The 14,272-nt window shown below is 47.5% G+C and overlaps 1 protein-coding gene across 2 annotated transcripts in view; it reads left to right on the top strand.

Annotated features, from left to right (window-relative positions):
- Nucleotides 1-4,158: 4,158 nt before the first annotated feature.
- Lars2 (leucyl-tRNA synthetase 2, mitochondrial) overlaps nt 4,159-14,272 on the top strand; it is a 61,957-nt gene continuing 51,843 nt past the window's right edge. The window contains exons 1-3 of one of the 2 annotated variants that reach the window (XM_070017627.1): nt 4,159-4,258; nt 8,072-8,345; nt 11,363-11,491. In XM_070017627.1, coding sequence (XP_069873728.1) covers nt 8,109-8,345; nt 11,363-11,491 — 366 coding nt within the window. In that variant the 5' untranslated portion in view covers nt 4,159-4,258; nt 8,072-8,108. Of the gene's footprint in view, nt 4,259-7,962; nt 8,346-11,362; nt 11,492-14,272 lie in introns of both variants that reach the window. The other variant, XM_070017626.1, reaches the window with a different exon arrangement.

The raw sequence follows: 14,272 nt of genomic DNA, 5'->3' as shown, positions 1-14,272 counted from the left end.
TCTGAGTAGTTCATTGGAGATAAGACTCACACACTTTCCTGCCAAGGCTGGCTTCAAACCTCAGTCCTCAGATCTTAGCCATCTGAGTAGCTAGGATTACAGGCGTGAGTCACGGGTACCCAACTTTTCTCTAATGTTTTCTTTTTTGGGGGGGGGGGCTGGTCGTGGGGCCTGAACTCTGGGCCTGGGTGCTGTCCCTCAGCTCTTCAGCTCAAGGCTAGCACTCTACCACTTGAGCCACAGCACCACTTCCGGCTTTTTTCCTTTTGCTTATGTGGTGCTGAGGAATCGAACCCAGGGCCTCAGGCATGCAAGGCAAGCGCTCTACCACTGAGCCACCTTCCCAGCCCTCTCATGTTATTCTTAAGGGCCTTTTTTTTATAGGAGCAATGGAAGAAGATGCACAGCTGTAGGCTTAATCTTAGCCACTATCACCCCCTCCACACCCTCCCCAGAAGATTTTCCAGGCTTTGAGCTGAAGCTCTATAATATCCTTCCCCAGTTCCCAAGGCTCCTTCTGCAAGGGAGTTTTGAACACTCCGGTACCTTAGAGCAGAAGTAATGAGTCCTTTACATGCTCTCCCTCCCCACTCCCCAAGGATGCTGATGAGATGAGATTCTAATTGAATATATTGGTGTTCTTTCAATGCAATTCCTGGAGATTGCTACTCAGAGTCATTGCCTCTGTCTGTATTAATTGAGAAGGCAAGAAATCGAAGATTTCTCAGCTCGCTGTGACTTAAGGAGCCCAAGGACTCTAGGATTTCTTCTTTTTCTTCCTTCTCCTCCTCCTCCCCTTCTTCCTTCTTCTACCTCCTCTCTTCCTCCTCTTTCTTCTTCCTCTCCTGCCCCCCCTCCTTTCCTCCTCTTCCTCTTTACCTTTTCCACTCAAGGCTAGCACTCTACCACTTGAGCCACAATTCCACTTCCGGCCTTTTTTGGTGGTTAATTAAGAGAAAAGAATCCTACAGAGAAGCCAGGCACCAGTGGCTCACGTCTGTATTCCTAGCTACTCAGGAAGCTGAGATCTGAGGGTCGTGATTCAAAGCCAGCCTGGGCAGAAAAGTCCATGAGACTCTTATCCTGAAAACTCGAAGTAGTGCTGTGGCTCAAGTGGTAGAGCGCTAGCCTTGAGCACAGAGAGGCTCAGGGATGGCGCCCAGGCCCTGAGATCAAGCCCCAGGACTGGCAAAATAATAATAATTAATAATAATAATGATAATGAAGAAATTACATGAGTATGCCATCTTTCTGATGAAGTAACTTCAGGAAATACTTTAGAATACATTACTTTCTCAGGTTTTCCACTCATGTTTATGCTAACTACATGTGTTTATTTTCTATAAAAATGAATAAAAACATTATACCATTCTATACTGCCCAGCAACTTGTCTCTTTCAATTAATAATGTACCATATGCAGCAAGCTCTGTAAGAACTAGCCGGGCTCTGGTGGCTCACACCTGTAATCCTAGCTACTCAGGAGGCTGAGATCTGAGGATCATGGTTCAAAGCCAGCCCGAGCAGCAAAGTCTGTGAGACTCATCTCCAATAAACCACTAGAAAACCGGAAGTGGCGCTGTGGCTCAAGTGGTAGAGCGCTCACCTTGAGCTGAAGAACTCAGGAACAGAGCCAGAGTTCAAGCCCCAGGACCAACCAAAAAAAAAAAAAAAAAGAATGAAAGAACTTACTTTCTTGCCACTTTCTTCTTTGATGTAAAAATAGTAACTTTTCAGTAAAGCAAATGACAGTTTGGAAAAATTCCACTTGAAAGAATATTTTGGAAATGTCAATGTCAACTTTAATTCATATGAGGAATATGCTGGTCGGGTGCTGGTAGCTCACGCCTGTCATCCTAGCTACTCAGGAGGCTGAGACCTGAGGATCAAGGTTCAAAGCCAGCCCTGGCAGGAAAGTCAGTGAGACTCCATGAGACTCTTATCTCCAATAAACCACTCAGAAAACTGGAAGTGGAACTGTGGCTCAAGTAGTAGAGTGCTTGCCTTGAGCTGAAGAGCCGAGGGACAGCGCCCAGGCCCAGAGTTCAAGGCCCACAACTGACAAAAAAATAAAAAGAGGAAAATGCTTTGACCTGAACTAAACGTAGAGATGCAGTAGAGAAAAGGCTGTTCCAATTATGTACACATAATTGGTTAACACAGCAATATTTCCAGTATTACTACTAGGACTTTTTACCCCCTAATTTGACTTTTCTATCTTCCCAGAGTTATGGAACTTAGAGCAATCTGAACCCAAGTGTAGTGAAAAAAACTTTTATTCTTAGCCAAGAATAGGAGAAATGGATGATAAACTCACAAATCAACCTCACTGTGTGTGTATGTATATGTGTGTGTGTGTGTGTGTGTGTGTGTATGTGTGTGCATGTACACATGTGCACCAATACTGGGGCTTTAATTCAGGGCCTGGGTGTTTTCCCTTAGCTTTTCCACTCCAGGCTGGCTCTCTACCACTTTAGATAGAACTTCATTTCTGGCTCTTTGGTGGTTTGTTGGAGATAAAGAGTTCTATGGACATTCCTTCCCTCGGCTGCCTTTGAACCCATATCTGAGCCTCTTGAGTAGTTAGTTTTACAGATGTGGGCTGTCTCTGGGATTACAGATGTGAGCACCCCCTGGCTAACTTCTCAATTCTAAGGGGCTAGCAGATTATACTAGCAGCATAGAAGTAATGAAGGGGAGGGATGAGCTAATAAAGGGGAGGAATATTCATGGTGATTTTTCTGGGATGCTGTTTTTTGATGTTCCTTTGTAATGGTTGTCATGGCAATTGTCCACTTTCCTGGCATTGGTGGGCATGAGTGCCAACTAGCAGAAGGAGATTATCATGAAGGTATAAGTTGTCTGGCCATTGTTAAGACAGCCATCTTAGACCAGTTTGGGCCAGCCTATTCTTCGAAGAGAAACTTCTGGCTTATAAGTATCCTGATAAACAAGATGAGCTGGGGCTCCCATAATCCAGATACTCAAGAGGCTGAGATCTGGGGATCATGGTTCAAAGCCAACCAGGGGGGCAGAAAAGTCTGTGAGATTCTCATCTCCAATTAATTATCAGAAAAACTGGAAGTGGGCTGTGGTTCATGTGGTAGAGTGCTAGTCTTTTTTTTTTTTTTGTCGGTCGTGGGGCTTGAACTCTAGGCCTGGGTGCTGTCCCTCCAGCTCAAGGCAAGCGCTCTACCACTTGAGCCACAGCACCCACTTCTGGCTTTTTCTGCTTATGTGGTGCTGAGGAATCGAACCCAGGGCCTAATGCATGCAAGGCAAGCACGCTACCACTGAGCCACCTTCCCAGACCTAGAGTGCTAATCTTGAGTGAGGAATAAGCTCAGGGACAATGCCCAGGCTCTGAGTTCAAGACCCAGAACAGACAGACAGACACACAAAAATACCCCCACCCCAACACACACACACACACACACACACACACACACACTTCCCCCTGACACACAAATAAATAAGGAGAAGAATAGAAAATCAGCTAGGTCACCTGGTTAGTGACTGTCCATCAGCCGGCTTTCCCAAAACCTAAGCATTGGGATTTGAACCCCGGTCTCCACCTACCTCCCACCACCCCCACACTAGCTTACTGTCTAGTTTAACCTGGTGACATTAAACTTAACAGCCCTCCTGCATTAGCTACAATTGCAATTGTAATCATTTAACCTCTTAGACAAAGTTTACTTCTGCAAGAAAAGTCCTGGAGAGAGGATGAGAGTCTTGGGCTGGAGACCAAGTTCAGGGACACAGAGCAGGTGGGGAGGGGGGGGGGCAGGGAATGAAGTTTCTGACAGGTGTGTGGTCCAGGAGATTGGCCTGTAGCTCCACCCTAGGCTCCACCCTCGGCCACGCCCCCACGGGCTGGGAGGAAACCAGGATTGGCTTCTGAACCCCAAGGCCCCGCCTTCGACCCCCTCATCCCGCCTCCCGAAATCCAGGATAGGCCTAGTGTCTCTCACACCCGCCTCTTGCCCCGCCTCGCGAGCTGAGAGGAAATCAGAATTGGCCCCTCCCTTCCCCCCGCCCCCCTAGTCTCACGGGCTCCGGGGATTCCAGGACTGGCCTGTCGCTCAACTCCAGGCCCCGCCCCGCCGCCTATGACTGCCGCCGCCGCCGCTGTCAATAAAGTTGTTGTTGTGCCAACATGGCGGCGCCCAGGCTGCCTTGACCGGTCCGTGGACGCCTTAGAAGGTTCGGGGGAGTTCGAGCCCTTGTGGCGCCTCAGGCCGAGGGCCTGTGAGCAGGTAAAACCCTGTCAGACTCGGCGGGACGTGAAACGAGGCTGGCTTGGTTTCCTGCAGCCCCTCAAACCGGGAGGTGTGGGCCACCCACCCCTTTGCCCCTCAGCCCCTGGGCCCCTGGACCCCCCCTGGGCCCCTGGACCCCACCTGGGCCCCTAGATAACCTCTGGACCCCTGGGCCCCTGGGCCCCTGGACCCCCCCCTGGGCCCCTGGACCCCCCCTGGGCCCCTAGATAACCTCTGGACCCCTGGGCCCCTGGACCCCCCCTGGGCCCCTGGACCCCCCCTGGGCCCCTGGATTCCTGGGCCCTTGGATCCCCCCTGGGCCCCTGGATTCCTGGGCCCCTGGATCCCCCCTGGGCCCCTGAATTCCTGGGCCCCTGGATCCCCCCTGGGCCCCTGGATTCCTGGGCCCCTGGACCCCTGAGCCCCTGAACCCCTGGGCCCCTGGACCCCCCCTGGGCCCCTGGACCCCTGAACCCCTGGGCTCTTGGACCTCTGGGCCCCTGGACTCCTGGGCCCCCGGATCCCCCCTGGGCCCCCGGATCCCCCCTGGGCCCCTGGATTCCTGGGCCCCTGGATTCCTGGGCCCCTGGATTTCTGGGCCCCTGGACCCCTGGGCCCCTGGATCCTTGGACTCTTGGATATGGGTGGGACCGAATTCAACCATGAGCAGCCTTGTAATCTTGGGGTTCACAGCAAGTTCTGGACTTCAGGTTCTCAGAAGTCACCCAGCTCTAGTCCTCTATCTCACAGAGAGGCTCAGGATGGAGTTTCAGACCGGGAAGTGTGTGTGTGTGTGTGTGTGTGTGTGTGTGTGTGTGTGTGTGTGTGTGTGTGTGTGTGTGTGTGTGTGTGTGTGTGTGTGTGTGTGTGTGTGTGTGTGTGTGTGTGTGTGTGTGTGTGTGTGTGTGTTTGGGGTGTGTGTGTTTTAGTTGCTTGTGTGTGTGTGTGTGTGTGTGCCAGTACCAGGGCATGAACTCAGGGCCCCACCTTCTCCCTTAACTTTTTTCTTCTTTTTTTTTTTTTTTTTTGGGGGGGGGGGTCCGGTTGTGGGGCCTGAACTCTGGGCCTGGGCGCTGTCCCTCAGCTCTTCAGCTCAAGGCTAGCACTCTACCACTTGAGCCACAGCACCACTTCCAGCTTTTTTCTTTTTGCTTATGTGGTGCTCAGGAATCGAACCCAGGGCCTCAAGCATGCAAGGCAAGCGCTCTACCACTGAGCCACCTTCCCAGCCCCTAACTTTTTTCTTCAATCCAGGCTATGCTCTACCACATGAGCCACACCTCCACTTCTGACTTTTTTGCTGGTTAACTGGCGATGAGTGCTGGGATATGTTTGCCCTGGCTAGCTTCAAGTCTCCTTTTAACCAGCTTTGAAGTGTGATCTTCAGATTTCAGCCTTCTGAGAGGCGAGGACAGGCCTGGGCCCCACTGGTGTCTAGCTTATTTTCTATTATTTCTATTCAAGAGGTTAGAGGGCTATCTAGGAGAAAAATGTCAGGCATCTATATAGGTATCTTTTTTTTTTTTTTTTTTTTGCCAGTCGTGGGGCCTGAACTCTGGGCCTGGGCACTGGCCCTCAGCTTTCCAGCTCAAGGCTAGCGCTCTACCACTTGAGCCACAATTCCACTTCCGGCTTTTTTCTTTTTGCTTAGGTAGTGCTGAGGAATCGAACCCAGGGCCTCATGCATGCAAGGCAAGCATTCTACCAGTGAGCCACCTTCCCAGCCCCCTATATAGGTATCTTTTGAAGGGCTTACCTTTCCCCTCTTGGCCCATTCTATTTATGTATCATCCAAACAATAAGAAGGATTAACCCCACCCCCACCCCTATTTTTCCAGGTGCTTACAGACATCAGGTAAAACCCCAGTTAATGCACAGACATGTTTGACACAGGCAGGGCAATCCAACCTAAGCCTGGCTGTAAAAAATCAACAGTGGACCTAACCTGTAGGGAAGTCCAAGGCCGAGCTGTGAGACCAGGAAAGGGTTAAGAGATTGGACAGAAGATTGAGAACTGGACCCTGAGAAGGTCAAGCAATCAAGGCAAGACAGTTGTAGAATTGTTTAAACATTAAAAAGCTTGAGACCTTGGAAGTAAGATTGCTCCCCTCTGCTCCCGAATCATGAGAGTCAATTATCACTATACTTACCTCATTATCATCCTACACTTGCTTCACCTCCCCTGTACTGAACTCAAATAACCTCTGTCTCCTTGCTCAGACCTCACAAAAGACTAACTCCAATCAGAAACACTATAACTCCTTTAGATAATTCTTTTTTTTTTTTTGTCGGTCATGGGGTTTGAACTCTGGGCCTGGGCGCTATCCCTCAGTTCTTCAGCTCAAGTGAGCACTCTACCACTTGAGCCACAGCGCCACTTCGGGTTTTCTGGTGGTTCATTGGGAATAAGAGTCTCACTGACTTTTCTGCCAACGCTGGCTTTGAACCATGATCCTCAGATCTCAGCCTCCTGAGTAGCTAGGATGACAGGTGTGAGCTACCGCTGCCCAGCATGGATAATTCTAATTATATAGAAACCCACCTAAAAAGAAAAGATATGGCCTTCCTTATACAAAACATCTTACATTTAGGCTGGTCATAAAGAATTGTTGATATTAAACCAGCCTCATTTAGCTAATGTCTTTTTTTTTGTGTGTGTGTCGGTCCTGGGGCTTGAACTCAGGGCCTGAGTGCTGTCCCTGAGCCTTTTTTACCCCAAGCTAGTGCTCTACCACTGGAACCACAGCTTACTTCCAGCAGTTTTGGTGGTTCATTGTTGGTAAGAATCTCATAGACTTTCCTGCTCAGGCTGGCTTTCAACTTCAGTCCTCAGATCTCAACCTCCTGAGTGGCTAGGATTACAATCATGAGCCACTGGTGCCCGGCTCACTCACCTAAATCTAATATATATAGTCCCATCTAACTATTTTTAAAAAGCTAAGTGCAGTAAGTAGGAAACCCCCCCCCCCAGTCTGTATATCTACCCTTATCAAGCAAGTGGTATTAATTGAGGTACGAATTGCCAGGCTGAAAACAATTCCCTCTGCACATCTACTTACAAAATGCCAACACTGAAAAGGCTTTTTTTTTTTTTAGGGGAGGTGCCAGTTCTGGGACCTGGGCACTGTCCCTGAGTTTTTGTGCTCAAGGCTAACTACTACTTGCCACAGCTCCCCTTCTAGCTTTTGTGGTGGCTAATTGGAGATAAGAGTCTCACAGACTTTCCTACCTAGGCTGGCTTGGTACCACGGTCTCAGCATCCATTGGAGCTAAATGTACAGATGTGAGCCACTACCGCCCAGCCATGAAACTTCTTAAGTGGGATCGATTCCTAAATTCACGGGTGGAGGAAACTACTGAAAAAAATCAAAGTTTGGACTTTGAATTGCAACTGGATGTCCTGAAGAGCCACAACTTATGGGTGGCTATCTAGATGGTCAGTAGTGCCTCATGCCAGTAATCCTAGCCACATAGAAGGCTGAGATCTGAGGATCAAAGATTGAAGCGAAAGTCCATGAGATTCTTGCCTCTAATGAGCAAGAAGCTGGAAGTAAAGGTGGGAACACCAGCCTCAAGTAAAAAAGCCAAGTGAGAGTGTGAGTCTTTGAGTTCAAGCCTCAGTACTGACACACACATGTGCATACACACACACACATAGTTTATGTTTTAGCACAATTGAAATTTTAAACTATTCTTTCCAGGTCAAAAATAATCAAAAGAAGAGGAGAAAGGATGTGAAGTCTGAGCAGGAAGCACTGATTTGTGTTGGCCAAGTAGAGGAGTTCCTGAGCTGATTCCCTGTTCTTCTAGGTCCTAAAGAACCCAGGACTCTCTTACCTGCTGAAGAATGGCTACTGGCTGGCAGAAGCTGGGCTCTTCTGCCTGTCTCTTGAAAAGACAATTGCATGGTCTGACAGCCATCATCAGCAAATGGGGAAGGAGGGTAACACCAGTCTGTGTCCGAAGCATTTATAGTGCCACAGGGAAGTGGCCGAAAGACTACACACTCCAGACAAGAAAGGATGTTGAGAAATGGTGGTATCCTCGGATAAAAGATCAGGCCTCGAAAACTTCTGAAATGGATGTGAGTACTCAGAAATGAGAGACAGAAGGCAAAGGGCTTGGGTGCTGGGTTTGCCCTGTTCAAATAAGTATGTGGTCTTCAACCAAATGGTGATGATTAGTAATGAGTTTGTTTTTGACCAAGCAAGCTACTGACTATTAACCTTCTCTCTCCCCAGTAGCTGGGATTGTAGGCATGCCCCACCATGCCTGGCCACACTCAAATAATTTCTATGAGATTAATTCCTAAGAAGAGTGGATAAGGAGAAGGGAGTTAATTGTGTTCCACTGAAAGATGGTGTTGGAGACTCAAGAGACTGAGATCTGAGGATTGCAGTTGGAAGCCAGTGTGGACAGAAAAGTCTCCAATTATCTACCAAAAAAGCCAGAGGTGGAGATAGAGCATCAGCCTTGAGCAAAAAAAAAAAAAAAAAAAATCTTAGGGACAGTGCTGAGTCCATAAGTTCCAGTTCTGGTACTGGCCAAACAATACAAAAATAACCATTTTTATTGAGTGAGTATTTCACCCTCTGCCATTTTGCCATTGACTGTCTCCCTGGCTCCCAAAATAACCCTGAACTGAGATTCCAGCCACTGTCTCCGAGTTTCTTTTGCTCAAGGCTAGTGCTCTACCACTTGAGCCACAGCGCCACATCTGGCTTTTTCTGCGTATGTGGTACTGAGGAATCGAACCCAGGGCTTCATGCATGCAAGGCAAGCACTCTACCAGTAAGCCACATTCCCAGGCCCTCACCTGAAGCTTTTATCGATTATATATTTATGTATGTATGTATTTATTTATTTTTGTGATTCATAGACAACACACAGGCTAGAAAACAGAAGAACCTGTCTAAGGCCCTCTGGCTAATAGGAAAGCTAGGGTCAAGGGGAAGGCTCTACCTATCCCTGTGTGTGGTGGTGGTGGTGGTGGTGGTGGTGGTGGGGTATCTTTGAGTCTGCTACCCTCTGGGGGTTCAGTGGCAACTTCAGAGTGCCATCCACAGAGAAGTCAATGTTGGTCTTCCTTCTGAAGTGACAGGCTAAGGAGAACAATAGAACCCAGTTAGCAAAGCTCTTCCCCCCCCCCCCCCCATCCCTCGCAATCCTAATTTTCTCTCGAAGACCTCCATTCTCTTGCTTTGATGCAATTATGAAAATTTCCCTTTCAATCAGATTCCTGCTCAATTAGAACATAAACTCCTTGCATGTTCTGCTCTCTTTTTTTTTTTTTCCCCACCCCCAGATGACAGAACTCATTTCTTTGTTGCCGAGGAGCAGGGGGGGGGGGAAATAAATCACACAGACAAGCAGAAAACAGGGACAGGCAGTAGGCTGGGTTCTTTTCTGCAATAAATAAGACTGCATCTGAAAAGGGTTTTTGCTTCTGCTCTCAGCAATGTTTTTTGTTTTTTTTTTCCCTGCCTATCGTTTACTAATTTAGCTTTGGAGTTGGGCTAATTAGCAAGGCAATGAAGAATGATGGGATTTTGCCATTCCTTTAATCTTCATGGAATAAACGTTTAAATAGATATTAATGGGGAAAATATATACTAATGAAGGAAAGTGCTTGGGGGCCACATTTCTACCCTAATATAGCACAGTGAGTGTTCATGCGGTGAAATGAGGTAATTCTAAGAAGAGAAAGCAATGTCTCGAAAACTAGAGGGCTGGAGTGGTCGAACAGGAAGTTTGGCAAACACACCCAGCAAGTTCAAGGTCCCTATTCAAACCCTGGTCCCAACAAAAAAAGAAAGAAAGAAAGAAGGAAAGAGAGAAAGAGAAAGAGAGAGAGAAAGAAAAGGAAGGAAGGGAAGGAAGGAAGGAAGGGGGAAAAAAAACTAGAAATGTCAAGTCAAGAATTTTGTTTATTTTTCTGCTTCCCCAAAGAATTCCCTTCCTCTCTCCTTCCCTTTCTACCTTCTTTTCCTTCTGTCCTCTCCCTCCTTCCCACCCCCTCCTCCCCACCCCCTCCTCTCCCTCTTGTTCTCCCCTCCTCCTCTCCCTTCCCCACCCCTTTTCCGTTCTTCTTTTCTTTCTTTAATTGTTGGAGATAGGAGATTGCTGTGTAACTCAGGCCACCCCTCAAACTCCCCATCCTCTGGTCTCAGCCTTCCTAGTGCCAGAATTTCAGGTCCAGCGCTCCCGACGAATTCTCCCAAGGCATTTTCCCACTCCTCCAAAACATCCCTAGAGAAAAAGCAGCAGGATCACCGAGCTGCAGCACCAGGGTGGTTTTCCTCTTGTGTTTCTCCCACTGCTGCTTGGGAAGCTGTAGGTTACAGATCCCTGACCTTGTACTGTCAGCCCTGGGACACAATAATCTGTTCTCTCTACTGGTTGGGACTTTCTCACAATGCAGTAGGGAAACTGAGGTCCCAACACAGTGCCCAGGGACCCTGCTGCCAGTAGGTCTCAGTGTAGACCACAGGGAGTCTGGGGGGGGTGGGGAGGCTTCATCTTCAGAGATGACCTCTTATATACAAAACCCAACTCCCATCCGCTTCTAGAAAAGCGGAGGGCTCACCTATCTCGCTCAATTGCCAAGACAATGCTCTTCTACTGAACTAAATCCCCAACCCCTAAGGCTGGCTCTTTACCACTTGAGCCACAGCTCCACTTCTGGCTTTTTTTTTTTTTGCTGATTTCTTGGTGATAAGAGTCTCACGGATTTCCCTGTTCTGCTGGCTTCGAACTGTGATCCTCGTAAGTAGCTAGGATGACAGGCGTGAGCCACGAGTTTCTGGCTAAAAGAGGAGCTTTACAAACAGGAAAACAATAAAAAAAAAAAATGGACAATTACTACTTAGAGGGTTAATCTGTATTATCTTAGACATCTTTTAGCTTTACCCTGGGCTTTCAATCTTGGTTTTGAACCTTTTCATCCATTTACATCATGAGAACAGTTGTTTCTTGTTTTTGTTTTCTTCTTTCAAAAGGAAAAACTTTCAATGCAGAAACGCGCAGAGTTGCCAAAAGATTCGTTCCTGCAGGCAGAGTTCCCAGAAAGTACTTACTAAGTATGCTTTGTTCTTTTTGTAGAAGTCAAAGCCCAAGTTCTACGTGCTGTCCATGTTCCCTTATCCTTCCGGCAAGCTGCACATGGGCCACGTCCGTGTCTACACCATCAGCGACACCATTGCACGCTTCCAGAGAATGAGAGGCAGGCAGGTAAGGGCACACAGCTGCTGAAGCTGCTCTTGTATGCTCTACTTGGGATAGTGGGCTAATGTGTGCTCAGAACAAATGAAGATCAGGGCTAGGAAGGTGGCTCAGTGGTAGAGCGCTTGCCTTGCATGCCTAAGGCCCTGGGTTCGATTCCTTAGCACCACATAAGCAAAAAGAAAAAAAAAAGCCGGAAGTGGCACTGTGGCTCAAGTGGTAGAGCGCTAGCCTTGAGCTGAAGAGCTGAGGGACAGCGCCCAGGCCCAGAGTTCAGGCCCCACGAACAGACCCCCCACCAAAAAAAAAAAGAACAAATGAAGATCAAACTTTCATCATCCATCCCTTTATCTATCTATCTACCATCTATCTCCATCCTTCCTTCCATCCCTCCATCCACCTACCATCTGTCTCTCCATCCATCCATCCGTCTATCATCTATCTGTCTGTCTATTTCGTGCCAGTATTGTGCTTGACCTCTGGGTGTTATCTGTTAGGCTTTTTTTTTTTTTTAAAGCTGGCGCTCTACCACTTGAGCCACAGCTCCACTTCTGTCTTTTTGGTGGTTCATTGGAGATCAGAGTCTCATGGATTTTCCTGCCTAGTCTGGCTTCAGACCTCAGATCTCAGTCTCCTGAGTAGTTAGGATTATAGGTATGAACAACCTACCAAAGAAGGAACAAATGTAATCAAGATTGAAGGACATTGAAGAGGAGCATGAAGAGCTTGGCTTATTCTTTTTGTATCTAGAAGACACATCTAGATGAATGGGAAGCAGCCATGTGTTGGGTGTTATGCTAGGGATGGAGATGAGGTAGGTATGGGAGTAGGCAGATACAAATGTAGGTGCCATTGCTCTCTTCCCAGGAGGAGCCCACCATCAGCATTCATTGTATAGGGGAATGAAGTCAACAGACAAAAATGGACAGAGATGCTGTGTGTTAGGTTCAGGCAACTTTCTAGTACTGTAACAAATATCTGAAGCAGGGGCTGGGAAGGTGGCTCAGTGGTAGAGCGCTTGCCTTGCATGCATGAGGCCCTGGGTTCAATTCCTCAGCACCACATAAGTAGAAAAAGCTGGAAGTGGCACTGTGGCTCAAGTGGTAGAGCACTCGCCTTGAGCTAAAGAGCTGAAGGACAGCGCCCAGGCCCAGAGTTCAGGCCCCACGACCGGACCCAAAACAAATATCTGAAGCAGTCAACTTATAAGGAGAAAAGGTTTATTTTGGCTTATGATTTTGGAGGTTTTAATCCAGGTTAGAGAATCCTGATGGTGGCGGTGGAGAGTACATGACAGAGCAGAACTTAACTTCCTGGCCAGGATGTTAAGGAATAGAGGGCCAAGCATTGTGGTGTATTCCTTCAATCCCAGTTACTCAGGAGGTGGAGGTAGGAAGATTGAGGTGGTCTAGCCTGGACAAAAGCATGATACTTGCCTGGCACTGGTGACTCAAGCCTGTAATCCTAGCTGCTCAGGAGGCTGAGATCTGAGGATCACAGTTCAAAACCAGGCTGGGCAGGAAAGTCCATGAGACTCATGTCTCCAGTAAACCACTAGAGAAGCTATGGCTCAACGTGATAAAGTGCTAGCCTTGAGTAAAAGAGCTCAGGATAGGGCCCAGGCCCTGAGTTCAAGCCCCATGACTAACATGAATTAAAAAAGGAAGAGGGAGGAAAGAAATTTAAAAGTTAAAAAAATAAGAAGAGCATAAGCCCTGATCTGAAAAACAAACTAAAAGCAAGGAGGACTTGGAAGTGTGGCTCAAGTGGTAGAGCATCTACCAAGCTGGAGTCCTAAGTTCATTCCCTAGTAACCACTTAAAAAAAAAGAAAAAAAAGAAATGGGCTGGGAAGGTGGCTCAGTGGTAGAGTGCTTGCCTTGCATGCACAAGGCCCTGGGTTCAAGCTATAGAAAGCCTTTCCCACAGACTGTTCTAGAGAGAGAGAGAGAGAGAGAGAGAGAGAGAGAGTATGTGTGTGTATGTGTGTATCTGTCTGTCTGTCTGTCTGTCTGTCTGTCGTTGGGCTTGAACTCTGTGCTTGGGTGCTGTCCCTGAGTTCTTCAGCTCAAGGTGAGCGCTCTACCACTTGAGCCACAGCACCACTTTTTCTGGTGGCTAATTGGAGATAAGAGTCTCATGGACTTTCCTGCCTAGGCTGGCTTTGAACCACGATCCTCAGATCTCAGCCTCCTGAATAGCTAGGATGACAGGTGTAAGGCACTGGTGCCTGGCTTATCTTTTTTTTCTTTTTAAAGGGGAGGGGCTGGGTGTGGGGGGAGGATCAGAAACTGGGAATCACTGTACCTAAGGCTTTCACTCATTGGCTAGCACTCTACCAACGGAACCACGCCTCCAACCCCCCCCCCCCTCCAGTCCTTTCTATTTTCTCTTTAAGGGCAACTTTTCTTTTTTGTTATTTTTGGTAAGAATCTGAAATATTAAAAAACTTTTTAGAGATGTTTTGTAACTTCATGTGTATAGACATCTTGGATGACACGGAAACTAAGAATATCTTTTCATGTTGATTTCATCTGGAAACAAAAAATAAAAATGAACAAGTAGGTTATATAACTCCAGACTGTCTTTTTTTTTTTTTTTTTTTTTTTTTACCGCCACATAGTCTCTCTGGATTGACTTTATTTAAAAATTGTGAGCGGACCCTATAGCATGATGTTAATAGGGTGAAACATTGACTTGGTACCATTTTGACAGCTCTGACAAAGACACTGATTAGTAATTAAGTTTTCCCCTTTCTGCAGAGCAGTTATACAACAGGTACATTATTCCA

This window comes from Dipodomys merriami, unplaced genomic scaffold (assembly GCF_024711535.1).
Source record: "Dipodomys merriami isolate MVZ:Mamm:240054 unplaced genomic scaffold, mDipMer1.0.p SCAF_125, whole genome shotgun sequence".
In the NCBI taxonomy this organism is placed as follows: domain Eukaryota; kingdom Metazoa; phylum Chordata; class Mammalia; order Rodentia; family Heteromyidae; genus Dipodomys; species Dipodomys merriami.
This window is presented reverse-complemented; position numbering and strand designations above follow the sequence as displayed.